Source organism: Rosa chinensis, chromosome 3 (assembly GCF_002994745.2).
Source record: "Rosa chinensis cultivar Old Blush chromosome 3, RchiOBHm-V2, whole genome shotgun sequence".
Classification (NCBI taxonomy): domain Eukaryota; kingdom Viridiplantae; phylum Streptophyta; class Magnoliopsida; order Rosales; family Rosaceae; genus Rosa; species Rosa chinensis.
Genome location: NC_037090.1, coordinates 9,481,824 through 9,499,160, shown reverse-complemented (window position 1 = coordinate 9,499,160; position 17,337 = coordinate 9,481,824). Strand labels below are relative to the sequence as shown.

General features: G+C 39.1%; 1 protein-coding gene across 6 annotated transcripts; it reads right to left on the bottom strand.

Annotated features, from left to right (window-relative positions):
- Positions 1–1,028: 1,028 nt before the first annotated feature.
- LOC112193055 (solute carrier family 40 member 2) lies at positions 1,029–15,516 on the bottom strand. Of its 6 annotated transcripts, XM_040516777.1 has the most exons (12): positions 14,047–15,508; positions 13,370–13,443; positions 6,872–7,754; positions 6,195–6,268; positions 4,545–4,757; positions 3,597–3,747; positions 3,298–3,494; positions 2,714–3,199; positions 2,227–2,398; positions 1,985–2,122; positions 1,784–1,894; positions 1,034–1,488 (listed from the first exon to the last, which is right to left on the bottom strand). In XM_040516777.1, the coding sequence occupies exons 5-12, from the start codon at positions 4,676–4,678 to the stop codon at positions 1,330–1,332; spliced, it is 1,548 nt and encodes a 515-aa protein (XP_040372711.1). In that variant the 5' UTR covers positions 4,679–4,757; positions 6,195–6,268; positions 6,872–7,754; positions 13,370–13,443; positions 14,047–15,508; the 3' UTR covers positions 1,034–1,329. The 6 variants fall into 6 exon arrangements, 5 of the variants coding, with proteins under 5 accessions (XP_040372712.1, XP_040372711.1, XP_040372715.1 ...); XM_040516778.1 differs by lacking the exons at positions 13,370–13,443; positions 14,047–15,508 and having other exon boundaries at positions 1,029–1,445; positions 6,872–9,930; XM_040516779.1 differs by lacking the exons at positions 4,545–4,757; positions 13,370–13,443; positions 14,047–15,508 and having other exon boundaries at positions 1,035–1,488; positions 6,872–9,930.
- Between the last annotated feature and the right edge of the window lie 1,821 nt (positions 15,517–17,337).

The following is a 17,337-nucleotide window of genomic DNA, read 5'->3' as shown; positions in this document are numbered from 1 at the left end:
TAGCCAGAGCCGGCACTGCATAGTGGTTATGTGTGTGTAAGACCGGCCCTATTGATGCATTCACATAACATTGATAAATGCACATTTGATAGCAGGTGACAATAGATGTAGATAATTTGCAGAGCCTAAATGCATCTGTATACAGTTACTAATCAAGTCTAATTAATATCCATATGAAACATGGGAGCAGGATGGAGGCTCAACTTAAAAGTGAGCTTACATTACAGTGTCAATGAAGTGCGAAATGGAGGCCCAACCTTCTATGAATTTGCAGATCGTGTACCGGTGAAGTTGAGAAAGAGGCTCTTTTTTTGTTTTGATACGAGAGAGTTTCTCAAAGCGAAGACGGTGCTTAATTTCGGACGCAGTAAATGCGAGGGTATACAAGTAATACAACAATGATCCCAAAATCAGTTTCCAGAATTCCCGAACAACAAAATTATACGCGGGGCTTTTGAAAAAAAAAAAAAAAAATTATACGCGGGGCAGAAAGAAATGCTAGTTTCTGTAAGGCTAGTTTCAACGTTTTCCCTTGACCAATAATAGCTTGACTAATATTCAAATGATCGGACCTTTAGTAAATCTCACAATAGATGGGGCAGACAGTGAATGCTAAACCTGGGGATTAGATAACTGAAAGTGCTTTAGCTCAACTTACGTGCACGTTATTGTCTAAGTTGAGAATATACATTTTATATTGGCAACTACTGGGGGTCGATCTGGTAGAAAAACCAGAAAACAGTTGAGATGAGATGCAGTGAAGTAATCACATGACTAGTGTGTCGGTGTATCGAACCAGCTTGAGAGGTCAAAGATGAAGGCTATAGCTGATAAGTAAGAAAATCATCAGATAAAAATATTCATCATTAAATGCATTGGCTAGTACTTAACCAAGATTTCAATAGCGTTTAGGGAGTTTATCAGGCCAACATGTTAATATTTCCCCGACTTAAGCTATTTGAGACGTCAAAGGGATAAACAGCTTTACAAAAAGACCTTGATATAGAGCGTGTTACTGTAGTTTCAGAACCAATAGATGAGTTCCATTTACTCTCATAAGAAGGGATTTAGATGTCCATTTGAGGGTGGAATTTCACATCTATAACTTCAAAAGATACCACCACATCTGGTGACAATGTATGGTTTGCAAATTTTCCTTCCAAAGCTTAAATGTATCCGACTACAATTACTAATCAAATTTAATATACACATGAAACAAAGAAGCATCATGGAGTACTCCCAGCTTAGAAGTTACATAACTTGCACCACATATGAACAACACTGCAGATTATGAATTTTCAAATGAGGAGAGAAATGGAGGCCCAACCATTATGAATTTTCAGATTGTGAACTGGGGAAGCATTTCAGAAAGGCGGTTAATTTCTCCAAGTGAAGGAGGTGCTTTCGGACGCGGTAGAGGTGCAGGGTATAGAGCAATGCAGCCACTGTTGCCACGGCAAACGAAACCAAAGTCAACTTCCAGAATTCCTGAACATTTATAGGTAACAATGCGAACAACATTATGAGTTAATAAACTTCAGAACCTGAGAACTGATAACAGATTAACAGTACAACGCACTCACTCATGACAAAGTGCAGATCAAATAGAATCAGATAAATTTGAAGAAATTGATAAAAGTTCTGTCTTTAGGCACTTGGCTCATACGAAAGGCTCTGAGGTGCCCTTAACCAATGGATTGACTGATGCTCTAGTTATCAGACTACTAGTAAATTTCACTAAAAACTATAAATGAAGTGGATAGTGAATGCTACACATGATTACCTGTGGATTAGATATGATTATTCCCATGACATAGCCCATCAAATCCATGCTGGACTGAAGGGAGTTTTGAACACCTCCCACTACACAACGATCTGATTCAGGAACTTGATCCTGTCAAAAATGAGAAAGGGGGAAGTCATTAAAGTTGCAAGATTAAGAAAAATAATAAGATTTATGAGATACATTGTTCTGCTTCGTTACCTGCATTTGTTGGATGACAGCCAAATCAAACATCCACAACCCAAGCCGAGAAGTAGCCACTCCTGCCATTAGCATATAAGCTGACCAAAGGCTGTTATGGATCCATATTGAAGCAACACATAATATGAGGAAGGTCCACTACATTGAAAAAACATAAGCACCAGAAATTTGAGGGTCCATTAGTAGGTAACATCCTGGAGGTCCAATTAGCCATCTAGAATTTGAAATCTCCAAGTTCTTACCTGACACCAGATAGACCAGAGTCCGGTTCTAAGTGTTAAGAAATGAGCTTGCAAGATGGGATAAACAACTGTTGCAGAAATTCCAATTGCAGCGCTTATTCCACGAGCTATCCCAATGGTGTATGCAGGTATGCCTTCCCATTCCAAGGTAGCTGTCATCAATGTTCCAAAGCTAGGGGAGTAACACGATTCAGTAAGAGCCTTAAAATATGAAGCCAAATCCACTAGGGGAAAGTTGTAAATATACTAGTTGAGGTGTATTTACAGTTTAGAGAATAATATCATGTGGGCATGTGGAATCAAGTAAAGGTAGCAATCATTGTTGATAAGTGAAAACTTTTCTCTTGGTAGACAGTTTGTCTAATATGTTACCAGACTCAAATCCAGATTGTTGGTTACGTAGAATCATATTTAAATGTGCAATTTATAGGAAACATCACATATCAGATCATCTTACAAAAGAATATAACATGTTGAAGGTGGTTACCTGAGTACAGTGAAATATAACAAAGCCAGAGATACTCCAGGGAGTACAACATCTTGCTGCAAATACACACTCCAAGCACTAACATAAGGGATCCTTGATACCGTTTTAATAACCCCAGTAATCCAGCTTTCCTCTGCTAATTCTGGATCATTTTCATCTTTAAAAAGCAAGCTGCTCCTCTCTTGAGAAGAAGATGTGCCTGAGCCTTCAAGATCACTCTGAGAAGGTCTTGATATCTTCCTTTGACTGCTTTCGCCTAAAGCCGGAATCCCATTATACACAGAAATGAATAGCCAGTATTCCAGCCAAACAGATATAGTATTCCAGAGTGCTAAAGTTAAAGCAGAAGCTTTTAGTGATACAAAGCTGATGATGAAGCCGGTTACCACAGGAGCACATAGCTTGGAGAAAAGATCAATACGCCTAAGGACCGAATTCATGTTTGTTAGTACTTCTGGAGAATGCCCTTCTGATATCACCACAACCCTGCACCAAGAATATTTGTATTTTATTATAATATAATACAATTTCATACTATCCCACTTCAAGAGGTAATATATATGTATATTAAAGTCGGAAGTTACCAGTCTCTTTCAACTAAGATGGTACCAGCAAGAGTGGAGAGAACTCCAAGAGCTCCAGAGATGTTGGTTAATATGATAAGTAAAACAAATGCATTGAAATTTGTGAGCTTTAGATCTGGGTAGATCAGTAACGCCATCACGGTGGCTCCGGCAATCATAAAAGAGAGATTTTGTGTTACTAACCAAACTCGAAGAATCTGTCCATATATAGTCGTAAGATACTCAGATTTAAACATGATGCATAAGCAATTTTGTCCTCCCAGCTGTATTTTGATGTAAGTTTACTTCCATAAGCCTACCTTTACATATGAGAATCTATCCACCCACCGTCCGACCAAAGGTCCAAAAAGCGCAGTAGAGGCTGATTCCACCACACCATATGTAGCAGCAAAGAGTAGAGACTCTGGCCATACATTTATCATGTATAAACCAACAGAGAATTCCCACATTCTACAAAATAATCAGGGAAGGTTCAATAGAAATAAATCCAACCAATGGAATTTTGAAAAACAAGTAGCCCCTAGTGAAATTGATCTTAACATCTAGAAAAATTGTATTTACTTTTGACATGAAGAGGGCACAAAGACACATAAAGATCCAATTTTAAGTTTCTTGAACATAGGACTAGACTCATGTGACTAGCCTAATAGGTTGATCAGTAGGAAACTTGTTACTGCAACCAGAGCATATATATATAGCAGAAGAATAATGATCATATATAGAATCAATTTGACATGAAGGGAGCACAAACACACATAGAGGTCCGATTTTAAGTTTTTCAAACAGATGATTAAGCTCATGCAACTAGCCTACTAGCAGGTTGATCTGTAGGAAACTTATTACTGCCACCATCTGCATAATATCTGCCTATATATATAGAAGAAGGAAAGGGATCGTACATTTTATTAAAATCCAAACTTGCTCACTCATTTGTTCCTCAAAGGCATCTCATCTCATCGATAGACAATCGATTTCGCAACACAATATATAAATAGTTTAACATGTTCAGAGTCTTGAACGTAATTTGATTTACTGATTTTAGTAGTAGTTGTTTAAATTTAACAATACTTTCAGCATACTAATAAGAGATAATAAAAAAAAAGAAGAAGAAGAAGACAGAAAATTGTTTTCAAAATGTTTACATGCTCTAATGTATTGATGAAAGTCCAATTTATAGTTGGGGAGAGAGCCTCTAACACAAGATACTAAAAACTAGTGAAAGAGAAAAGAAAGAATTCAAGGAGAACCTGGCACCCCATCTGGCCAAAAAGTGGCCTATGTAAAGATATTTGACAAGAATTGAAGGAAGAGGATCATATTGAGAATGATCAGAAGGGTATTCTTGTACATGGGCTAGAAGGCGCTCTTCCTCCTGCTTCATTATGTCAGCTTCTAACTCCCTGTGCCTGAACCTTATAGAGCTTGTTGATGATGAACACCAGCAATGAGCACCCTTATTCCTTAATGATGATGACAATGATGAGTACCATAATCGTTATTGAATATATATAGACAGCATCATCAATTCATCATCATCATCTATGTAAGTGAATAGTATTGTTTGTTACGTGCTGCGAAATTGAAGACTGCAGCTAGTAGAAATATAACAAAGATATTGCTGATCGACTTTGTTGTTATTTGGGGAGAATCCATGTTAGTTTTTCATCTATTTGGATCTATTAGGAACAGATTGATTACAAAACTGGGCCTCCACCCCGTGCGGCTCAGAGGAGTGCCCTAGCTAGCTACACTTCATATTTGGCCACGTGATGCCATGTAAGAGAGTTCATCACATTTGCCCTCGACGCATATTACTCTGATTCGTGGGCAAAACATACACTAATCATATTATTAGTGACTCATCCCATCTCAATCTATTCATTTTGTGTTTTTTGACCGGATCGATCATTTAGAGTATTTGTCAATGTAAAATGTATTCTCAACACATCCGTATTATTCAATTAAATATAATTTAAAGAGCTCTTACATATGTTATTGTCACGCCCCAAATTTTGAATAAGAAATTCAAATCCGAAACATGAATAAATACAGATACAAATCTAAATTTTTCTTTCAGAGTAAAATGCCTCCCACCACTCAACATTACAATACCCAACTCCTCAATTTCTTATTACAGCACACTATCACAATTTCCAAATTGATAAGTTCAAAATGAACATAACGAAACTCACAATAATGCTGTAACTCGAATGCCACTACTCTAAGCAGCCTGATCACCTTCTCGATTCTCCTGACCTGTAAGATTTCCCGCTACACAAATATATAATGTGTACCGGGATTGCAACAACACAAACCCGGTGAGCTTGACAGCCCGTATGAGTAAACGAAAGGATTGCACGAATTTAATATAACAATTTCAACTCAAGCAAGTGAAATTGTAGTAATATCACAATCACAACGACCACCACAAAACCACATCACTTTCTCACCCTCACATATATATATAGACACTTATGAGTTACTCTCGATTTCGCTCATAAGGTCACTCAACGTTTGGCAGACAGACTAGAGCTCTAACTGATCGCAACCACCAGCCCGGCGCGAGAGCGTGGTTCACGATTTAATACTATTAGTAACCACCAGCCCGGTACGAGAGCGTGATTCACCAATAGATGCCATGGTCACCCCTGTGACCTATTGATCTCCACAGATCAATATATCTCAACAAATCAACAATTTATTGTTTCTCAACAATAAACATAACACCTCACTCAATATATAATTTCCTCAACACAACCCAACAACACGTATATTTTATCAATAATAAAATATGTATAAAGTCATTTGCACATGTATTAACAGTTATAAATATTATAGCATTAAATATAAATATTTAGAACTCCGGTTCGTAAATGAACCATGTGCGGTTTACTCACCTCTAATCCCGCTGCGTCTTCTTATAACTCGAATAAGAATCACAATTCGTCCGCCAAATCAAACCGTCAAACACCTAATCATAAGTGACTTGAATTTAGCCAACAACTCAGAAAATAAAATAACTGACGATCTGACGGTCTAAACGAATTTATACAGCGATCCAACGGTCAGATCGAATTTATACCGAATTTATACAGCGATCCAACGGTCGGATTTTCCCCAAAATCAATAATTAAAACCAACTCCACTCACTAATAAATTTCCTCACAACATCATTTTCAACCCTTCTTTACTTGTCAATTTCGTCAAAACCAATATCCGATAAACACCTTCAAATATAAAATTTGAGACCATTCTAATTATAAACCAAAAACTCCATCATTTAATAATTTGACCAATTCAATAATAGCAATTATATGGTCACCTTGCCCTTACCAATTAATCATTCCCTGCACAAATAGGTGACTAATCCAACAATATAATTGTATAAACTGCCATTCACCATCAATTTAACCCAAACTCAACTTCAATCAAAACCAACTCAACAACCTCCAACTTCTCCAAAACTTCACAATTTTCTGATTCTATACACATCAATTCCCAAACCAATAAAACAAGTATAAGTTTTCCAAATCACAACAACCAATTTCCAAACCAAAAAGGGTAAGAAGATTACCCAAAATGAGTGGCCTGAAAAATAGTGGTGACCGAGCTCGGTGATCCACATGGTCACATTCTCCACCTTCAAGTTCCGATCCTTCTAAGGGAAGCAACAAATTCCTGCCTAGTCATGTTCTTCATCCCCGCCAATTCCTTCTCTTTAATGGCCTCCACAGCTTGACCTTCCAGACAGTAGTCAAAATCTCCGGTTCAATCTCATACGGGTCGCCACCTTCCCACAAGCACAACAGCCTCCTGCCCCAGTTCATGAAACGCCACGCTCCGGTAACCGGATCGTGTTCTTCCACCTGCGTCTCAGTCTTCACGTACTTGGCCAAGAACTTGACCTTCACTTCCTCCCCAATAATCTCCTCGAACCAAAAAGCCCTGAGGTAGCTGTGACCATCCAGAAGGTGCAAAGCAGAGCCATGATGATTGATAATGATCTTTCATCTTCCTCTGGGAGGAAGTCGAAAGTGGTGAGGATCCGGGTTCGGGTTGAGAAGATCCTGCTCCAAAATAGTGATTGTCTGAGCCTTGACGAGGATTGTGACGATCTCAGTGCGACTGAGCTTTGGATATACCAGTTTCAAGCACCGGGTTCAACTCTCAGCTTTTGGGTCCAAGGCTGCTGCAGCTGCTCTAGTTTTTCTTCAATTCTGGGGTTGTTAGAATGGATGAACCAAGGAGGCTATAGCAGTTTCCTCCAGTGGAAACAATTTTATATCCCAAGTTCTGAAGCTCATTCCCTAAGAAAGCAAGATTGTTTTTGTCTGACAAAGATATCAGAGCCTGCCTATCACCTGAGGCTGAGGATTGAGCCTCTTGGGCAGCCACGGCATTAATTGGTTGGCAACTGGTGTGCAGCCAAGATGAGTTCTTCAGTGAGCAAGACTGGTCTTGACCGAATAAGAGAGGCAATGTTAGATGCCTTGATGACAAACTGAAGAAGACAAAGACGGAAGAGAGAGTGGGAGTGGGAATAGAAAGTGAATTGGAAGTGGACGACAAGAGGGAATGATGCACCATGATTCCTACTTTCTTTTAATAAAGGCAGACCCATGTTGGCCTTGCTTTTTGACCGGCATCACCACACACAACATCACCAACAACAACAGAGGGAAGAAAAAGAATAGAAAAAGGGTAGGAAGGAAGAAAAGAAAGAATAAAGAAAGAGAGAAAAGAAAAAAAGATTCTTAATAAAAAAAGAATCCTAATTTTCGATTAATCAAAACTTAATCTTACGAGCTCAGAAAATTGCATTCCACATATGCACGAGATCGTATTGACGAGCTCTACAACTTTCATAAAGGAAGTTTTCCCAAATTATGTACGCATAAAAAGTCGATATTTGAGACGCCCTTAAATACGTACGATTTCGAATTAAAATCGATCGAACAAAATTCACACTTCTCCAAGCTTCGTACAATCACCCATGACCACGAAATCATTCAAAAATGTCATCGGAAAATAAATTGGATTTTCGGGGTATTACAATCTACCCTCCTTAAAGAAATTTCGTCCCGAAATTTAATCGCGAGCCCATTTCTCCCGATTAAGGTATTCTGTAGCTTATACAGAATAAACTGTAGAAAACTACAAGGATACTGTTCGACGTATAAAAATACGTCTGTATACAGTGCGTATACACGAGGGATATGACTTGACGTATAAAAATACGTATATATACAGAGTGTATATACGATTTCAAAAATAATGCAAGAGGTAAGGCTCGAACTCCAGACCTCCTACACCAAGGTTTTGCTCCCCACCACTGAAGCAAGAGCTGCTTTCAATAACATAAACCCACGAGTTATATTTATTATGTCAAAAGCAACATAAAAATAAATACAAGGGGATGCAAGTTTTCGAACCCTTGACCTGTTGCACAAAAGCTTTGCCCCCAACCACTGGAGCACAAGCTGCTCACGTTACTATCCATACCAATCCTTTTATTTAAACCAACTGTTTCAACTGTTTCAACAATTCGGCCCAAAACACCCAAAACTGTTGCAGAAAACCCAGCCCAACGTATCCCCAACTGTTTCAGAAACTCGGCCCAACACAACTGTTTCAGAAACTCGGCCCAACACATCCACAACTGTTTCAGAAACTTGGCCCAACACATCCACAACTGTTTCAGAAACCCAGCCCAACTCGTCCAAAACTGTTTCTGAAACTCGGCCCATAGGGCCTCCACCCACAGCTACAGTGACCAAACTGTTTTCAGAAACTTGGCCCATCAGGCCTCCACCCACAGCTACAGTGATGGCCTTGATCCGAGACAGGCCCAAGTACGGCCCACTTGTGTCACGGCTTATCCCTTCCGTGATTCACGGCAGTCAATTTCTGCTTTCGGCTAAAGTTGTCTGCCACAGCGCCTCGAGATTCCCTCGGTCCCCTTACACGCTCTCCACGCGCCAACAGCCTTTCCGCGTTTTCGGGCAACTTTTAATCCAACGCGTAGATTGAATCTCTGAGATCGTCCATCCAACGGTGGAGATCTGCTCGCCTCGTTCTATAAATAGGTGCATTCTGAGGGCGCAACTGTTTACTACGAAGGAAAGAAAAATCTCTCCTGATTCCAGCCCTTCTCTCTCAAACTTTTCAGCCTATCTTTCAAAACTCAAATCCTTTCTCTTTCGATTTCAATCCTTCTCTTCTGATCTTCTCTCCCATCTAGTTGATTCAATCCCATCTTTCCTCTGAACTTTCAGATCTCCAACACACCATCATCATCCTTAATCCTTTTAACAACAACTCCCTCAAACACTCGACAACTTACTCTTCGATCTTCACATCCCCTCAACCCATCACCATGGAACCACGAACTCTGCAACTGATGGAGCTTCAAACCCAACAACAGACGGAACTACAAGCCCAGCAACTCACCGAGGAGGGAGGAAGCAACCAAGTAGCCGGAAGTAGTGCCAACACACCTATCAGGCCGACGACTATCCGGTGGACTCCTACACCAGCTCAACTAAGAATCCTTCAGGGGCTCTACTACGACAAGGGTCACAAGAACCCAACTCCAGAGCAGATTCAAGAGATCTGCCTTCATCTGAAACCGTATGGGCAGATCGAGGACAAGAACGTCTTCTTTTGGTTCCAGAACCTCAAGGCTCGTGACAGGCAGAAGTTGAAGGAATTTCGGAAAGTTCGGGTTGGTGGATCTCTCGATCTAAATTTTGGATCCACAAGTTCTACTGATGGTGGCAGATCCATCGATCTCAACTTCGGTTCCACAGATTCCACTGGTGATGATGGATCGATCGATCTAACCCTTGGGTTACGATCATTCATGGAACAACGAGGAGGAGATCACCAGGAGGTCGAGACTCTTCCTCTGTTCCCTGAGCACGGTGAAAACATCATTGGTAATCCGAAGACTACATCCGAGGGCGGTAGCTCATTTGGTTACTATTCCGGTGTCTCAGGCGGTTACAACAGTGGCTCTCCTGTTTCTCTTGAGCTCAGCCTCAACCCATCCGGAGCCACTGATCTAGCTTAGAATAGTATAGTTTCCCTGTTTGTTTATTTTGTAAAATAGTGAAATCAATAAGATTGGATGCATGTCGTTTCTTCTTTAAACAATCAACAACAACACCAAGGATCGAACCTTGGTCAATCCTTGCTCGTTCAAAACCTTTGTCAACCATGCTGCACACCTCATTCATAATAATGCAACACAAACAATCATTTTAAAATTCAAAAATCAAATAAGTCACTTAGTGGTCTAGCTATCATCCTCAGAGTCAAACCGAACACAAACAATTCCATCGCTAGAATTAGGAGCTAATAAAGTTAAACACTTCCTGAGTTAACTAGAAAAACTCCCATTCTTAGAGTTACCCGTACTAATCTCATAACATCTCAATCATTTCCTCAATTAACTGCTCCATCAATTTACCACAATTCAAACCCTATAGTCTCAATAATCAGAATCCAAATCAACTCAATATCACGTAGTAATTCACTTGAAACACTATGGACACCCAACCATGTCACCAAAACCAATACCCAAAATTGCATTTAACCAAATTCACCTATCAGCCATAACCACAGAAACACACTCTCGTCTAATGTCATTTACAGAGAGTAGATTCTAAATCTCTCCATTAATTACTGACCAAGATCCACTCCATTGCAAAACCTTACTTAGACCTAAAACACAAAATAACCTCAAATTCACTTCAGTCTATCTCCATACTACGATCCAACACTTAGGAAAACTAATTCACAAAATAAATTCCCTATACTTAAATAAAAATATGCCCACAAGTCATAGTCAGGTCAACAGACCAAGGTATCCAAACGGAGGATTTCCAATCCAGTTGTCTTTGTGTATTGCAAAGTATAGTTCCAAAATGATGCTCGCAACATCAACTACATATATAAGGCACATCCCGCAACTCGATTCAGTTTCCGAATCACTAATACTACTACTAGTTCCAATTCTAACAACAATCCTGATTCTGAAGAAATTATAGTACTCAGCGACAGCCCAAACAATGGTCGCTCAACTCTAACCATCGAGTACAAAATAAAACTCTGGTCTCGCACCTTAAGCCCTGCTTAACAACTTAAAAGCACAAGGAAGAATTAACCACAATAATTTCTTCCCTAACCACAACCCTACTCACAAACTCCACATGAGTCAAGAATCTCATTCACTGATTAACACTCTAACCAAAATAAATTCCAACAAATGGTCACGTCACACAAACTACCACTAAAGCACTACAAGCACTGCCATAAAAACTGTTACAAAAACACTACTGGTACTGCCACAAAGGCTGCCATATGCATAAGTCTACTATAGACATAAGGGAAAAACCCATACTTTTACTCATAACTTTTCATTCTAAAAGTTCATCACGTAGTGTATATAAAATCACCACACAACCTTCTTAGGCTACACTAAGAATTCAATCTCACCCAAAGTCAGCATAATTTCCTCAGAGTCACATTAAACACGTACCTCATGTCAATCACCAAAATTTCACTAAGACATCTCATTATCAAACAGGATATCTAATCCTTAATACGTACATCCCATCCAAATATCTGTACGTCCATCTTAAGAAGGCAAAGTTCTATCAATTTATACTCGTATCCACACTAGACACGTGCATAGATCAACATCATGCCTTCAACCAAACACTTCAACATCCAAAGAAACCTCACATCCATAAAACAATTCTCGCTGACTCATCAGAGTAAAATCTAGAGGTTTCTATTCCTCGAAAATTACAACCTGCGGAAGCTAAACTTATTCTAATACGAACCTCCATGACAACTTATGATCCTAAGTACTACTCCTTCGAATATCCATCACCTAAGAAGCATAGTATGCTTGGCTAATACATGTATAACACTTAAAACACCGTATAAGTCAAATACAAGTCCATATTAACCAAGTCAACACTACAGGGAAGGTATTCACGTTCCTAAAACGACCTAGCGGCCTAAACAACGCCTAACACTCACGCATACCCAATGACTTAGTCAATACCGAAGAGCACACGATGGGGATCCGCTGCAGACGGGCCATCACTCGGAAGGTATTGACACGTCACCAAATATGCACCTTACGCTCTGATACCAAACTGTCACGCCCCAAATTTTGAATAAGAAATTCAAATCCGAAACATGAATAAATACAGATACAAATCTAAATTTTTCTTTCAGAGTAAAATGCCTCCCACCACTCAACATTACAATACCCAACTCCTCAATTTCTTATTACAGCACACTATCACAATTTCCAAATTGATAAGTTCAAAATGAACATAACGAAACTCACAATAATGCTGTAACTCGAATGCCACTACTCTAAGCAGCCTGATCACCTTCTCGATTCTCCTGACCTGTAAGATTTCCCGCTACACAAATATATAATGTGTACCGGGATTGCAACAACACAAACCCGGTGAGCTTGACAGCCCGTATGAGTAAACGAAAGGATTGCACGAATTTAATATAACAATTTCAACTCAAGCAAGTGAAATTGTAGTAATATCACAATCACAACGACCACCACAAAACCACATCACTTTCTCACCCTCACATATATATATAGACACTTATGAGTTACTCTCGATTTCGCTCATAAGGTCACTCAACGTTTGGCAGACAGACTAGAGCTCTAACTGATCGCAACCACCAGCCCGGCGCGAGAGCGTGGTTCACGATTTAATACTATTAGTAACCACCAGCCCGGTACGAGAGCGTGATTCACCAATAGATGCCATGGTCACCCCTGTGACCTATTGATCTCCACAGATCAATATATCTCAACAAATCAACAATTTATTGTTTCTCAACAATAAACATAACACCTCACTCAATATATAATTTCCTCAACACAACCCAACAACACGTATATTTTATCAATAATAAAATATGTATAAAGTCATTTGCACATGTATTAACAGTTATAAATATTATAGCATTAAATATAAATATTTAGAACTCCGGTTCGTAAATGAACCATGTGCGGTTTACTCACCTCTAATCCCGCTGCGTCTTCTTATAACTCGAATAAGAATCACAATTCGTCCGCCAAATCAAACCGTCAAACACCTAATCATAAGTGACTTGAATTTAGCCAACAACTCAGAAAATAAAATAACTGACGATCTGACGGTCTAAACGAATTTATACAGCGATCCAACGGTCAGATCGAATTTATACCGAATTTATACAGCGATCCAACGGTCGGATTTTCCCCAAAATCAATAATTAAAACCAACTCCACTCACTAATAAATTTCCTCACAACATCATTTTCAACCCTTCTTTACTTGTCAATTTCGTCAAAACCAATATCCGATAAACACCTTCAAATATAAAATTTGAGACCATTCTAATTATAAACCAAAAACTCCATCATTTAATAATTTGACCAATTCAATAATAGCAATTATATGGTCACCTTGCCCTTACCAATTAATCATTCCCTGCACAAATAGGTGACTAATCCAACAATATAATTGTATAAACTGCCATTCACCATCAATTTAACCCAAACTCAACTTCAATCAAAACCAACTCAACAACCTCCAACTTCTCCAAAACTTCACAATTTTCTGATTCTATACACATCAATTCCCAAACCAATAAAACAAGTATAAGTTTTCCAAATCACAACAACCAATTTCCAAACCAAAAAGGGTAAGAAGATTACCCAAAATGAGTGGCCTGAAAAATAGTGGTGACCGAGCTCGGTGATCCACATGGTCACATTCTCCACCTTCAAGTTCCGATCCTTCTAAGGGAAGCAACAAATTCCTGCCTAGTCATGTTCTTCATCCCCGCCAATTCCTTCTCTTTAATGGCCTCCACAGCTTGACCTTCCAGACAGTAGTCAAAATCTCCGGTTCAATCTCATACGGGTCGCCACCTTCCCACAAGCACAACAGCCTCCTGCCCCAGTTCATGAAACGCCACGCTCCGGTAACCGGATCGTGTTCTTCCACCTGCGTCTCAGTCTTCACGTACTTGGCCAAGAACTTGACCTTCACTTCCTCCCCAATAATCTCCTCGAACCAAAAAGCCCTGAGGTAGCTGTGACCATCCAGAAGGTGCAAAGCAGAGCCATGATGATTGATAATGATCTTTCATCTTCCTCTGGAGGAAGTCGAAAGTGGTGAGGATCCGGGTTCGGGTTGAGAAGATCCTGCTCCAAAATAGTGATTGTCTGAGCCTTGACGAGGATTGTGACGATCTCAGTGCGACTGAGCTTTGGATATACCAGTTTCAAGCACCGGGTTCAACTCTCAGCTTTTGGGTCCAAGGCTGCTGCAGCTGCTCTAGTTTTTCTTCAATTCTGGGGTTGTTAGAATGGATGAACCAAGGAGGCTATAGCAGTTTCCTCCAGTGGAAACAATTTTATATCCCAAGTTCTGAAGCTCATTCCCTAAGAAAGCAAGATTGTTTTTGTCTGACAAAGATATCAGAGCCTGCCTATCACCTGAGGCTGAGGATTGAGCCTCTTGGGCAGCCACGGCATTAATTGGTTGGCAACTGGTGTGCAGCCAAGATGAGTTCTTCAGTGAGCAAGACTGGTCTTGACCGAATAAGAGAGGCAATGTTAGATGCCTTGATGACAAACTGAAGAAGACAAAGACGGAAGAGAGAGTGGGAGTGGGAATAGAAAGTGAATTGGAAGTGGACGACAAGAGGGAATGATGCACCATGATTCCTACTTTCTTTTAATAAAGGCAGACCCATGTTGGCCTTGCTTTTTGACCGGCATCACCACACACAACATCACCAACAACAACAGAGGGAAGAAAAAGAATAGAAAAAGGGTAGGAAGGAAGAAAAGAAAGAATAAAGAAAGAGAGAAAAGAAAAAAAGATTCTTAATAAAAAAAGAATCCTAATTTTCGATTAATCAAAACTTAATCTTACGAGCTCAGAAAATTGCATTCCACATATGCACGAGATCGTATTGACGAGCTCTACAACTTTCATAAAGGAAGTTTTCCCAAATTATGTACGCATAAAAAGTCGATATTTGAGACGCCCTTAAATACGTACGATTTCGAATTAAAATCGATCGAACAAAATTCACACTTCTCCAAGCTTCGTACAATCACCCATGACCACGAAATCATTCAAAAATGTCATCGGAAAATAAATTGGATTTTCGGGGTATTACAGTTATGATCATATATGATAACTATTTTGAGTATAATTTTGAATTCTCTTATTTTCCCTCGAGGAGAGCCCTAACTATATATCTGGTTGTATATGGGAACGGAAATTAGATGATCCGATTGAGTACCCTTCATACTCCCTAGATAAATTAGCTAGCTAGTTGTTGTTTAGTGCTCAGAGATATTGTTTGGGGAGATTAAACTTGTACACGCTAATACACTATAGTACACGGTTTGCGTCTTGGATTTCAAGCATCGTGTATTTTGAGATTCTAAAACTTGAGAATGCATCCAAATTTTTTTTTTTCATGCTGGTAAATGCATTTACCAAGATGAAACATTTTCTTACAACTTATATGAGAGGCTCGTTTGTTTAATTGTTTAGGGTTCAACTCTCAAAATTACACATAACACACATCAATGATCAAAATTATACTCAAAATAGTTATCATATGATCATAAGTTCATGACATATGTAAGAGCTCTTTAAATTATATTTAATTGAATAATACGTATGTGTTGAGAATACATTTTACATTGACAAATACTCTAAATGATCGATCCGGTCAAAAAACACAAAATGAATAGATTGAGATGGGATGGGTCACTTAATCATATTGTTAGTATATGCTTTGCATCTTCTTCGAAACTGCTTGAAAGGTCAAAGATGCACGCCAGCTGATACAGGAAAAACTGACAATGTCTTAATATAAGAATCCAGGGAAAATGTTTAGATTAACTTCTAAGTTATTAAATGATTTGTCTGCTTAACAATAAATATAGACTTTTCAATAGGGTTTACCTAAACGTTTTTGTAGTTTTGCGAGTAATTAGAGGCGCAAGGTTCTTTCAGTGAATAGATTATTAGATCTTTTGTCAGTATGCGATGTCATGCTTGAAAAAAGTAAAATACCACTAGCAACAGCTGCAGCATGGCCTCTGTAGTTAGTCCGTTGGTAGAGGCAAGTCCCATGCTTAATTATTTTGTTTTGGCAATAAGCAGGATGTTAATTTTGTAATGGAATCTTTAAGCTGGCCGGATTAGGAGTGAAACAAATTGTAAGATCAAACAATTGTAACAGTAATAGTCTATGACAGGGGAGAGGATCCTCTCCTAACCTCCTAATCTGCCTAACCTACCTAAGTTTTTGATTAGGTAGCGACACGTGGACATAATGCATCCAACGGTCCACAAGCTTTCTTTTTCTATCTTTCCTGTCTCTCTGTTCGTCTCTTCCTTCACGCCTCTCTTTCTTCCCCCTCGATCTGTTCTTCTTATTCTGGGTTTTGGTTGATTTCGTTGATTTCTTGAATATCTAAAGTAGGGAATTTGACCACGTTTATTTTTTATATGGGTCTTGCAGATAATGACAGTCAAAAAATAGAGAACCAACATAATCTATCAACCTGAATATAGAGTTCTTGCAGCAATAGAAGTGAAAACAATTCTATCTGCAGAAATCAAGTATCCAACTTGAAAGAACTCCATTTATTAACAGCCCTCTCATCAAACCCAATAATTATAAGCAAATCCCTTTTTCCTTCATCTACTATTACTACGATAAGGCCTTCTGCAACTCTTTCATCAAAACCCATCAAGTCCAATGCTCTAGGAGGATTGACCACATGGTCAAAGAAAAAAACTTGAGCAATATGTTCTGTGTCATTGATGATCAGTCTGGGTTTTGGCCATGGTTTGAACAATAGCAATTCAATTGATAATCATCAGTCAACCTCAATTTTGTGCCAACCAATTCCATCCCAACCAATCCCAGAAAGAAATTTATCAACCATCAAAAACTTAACACAGAGAGA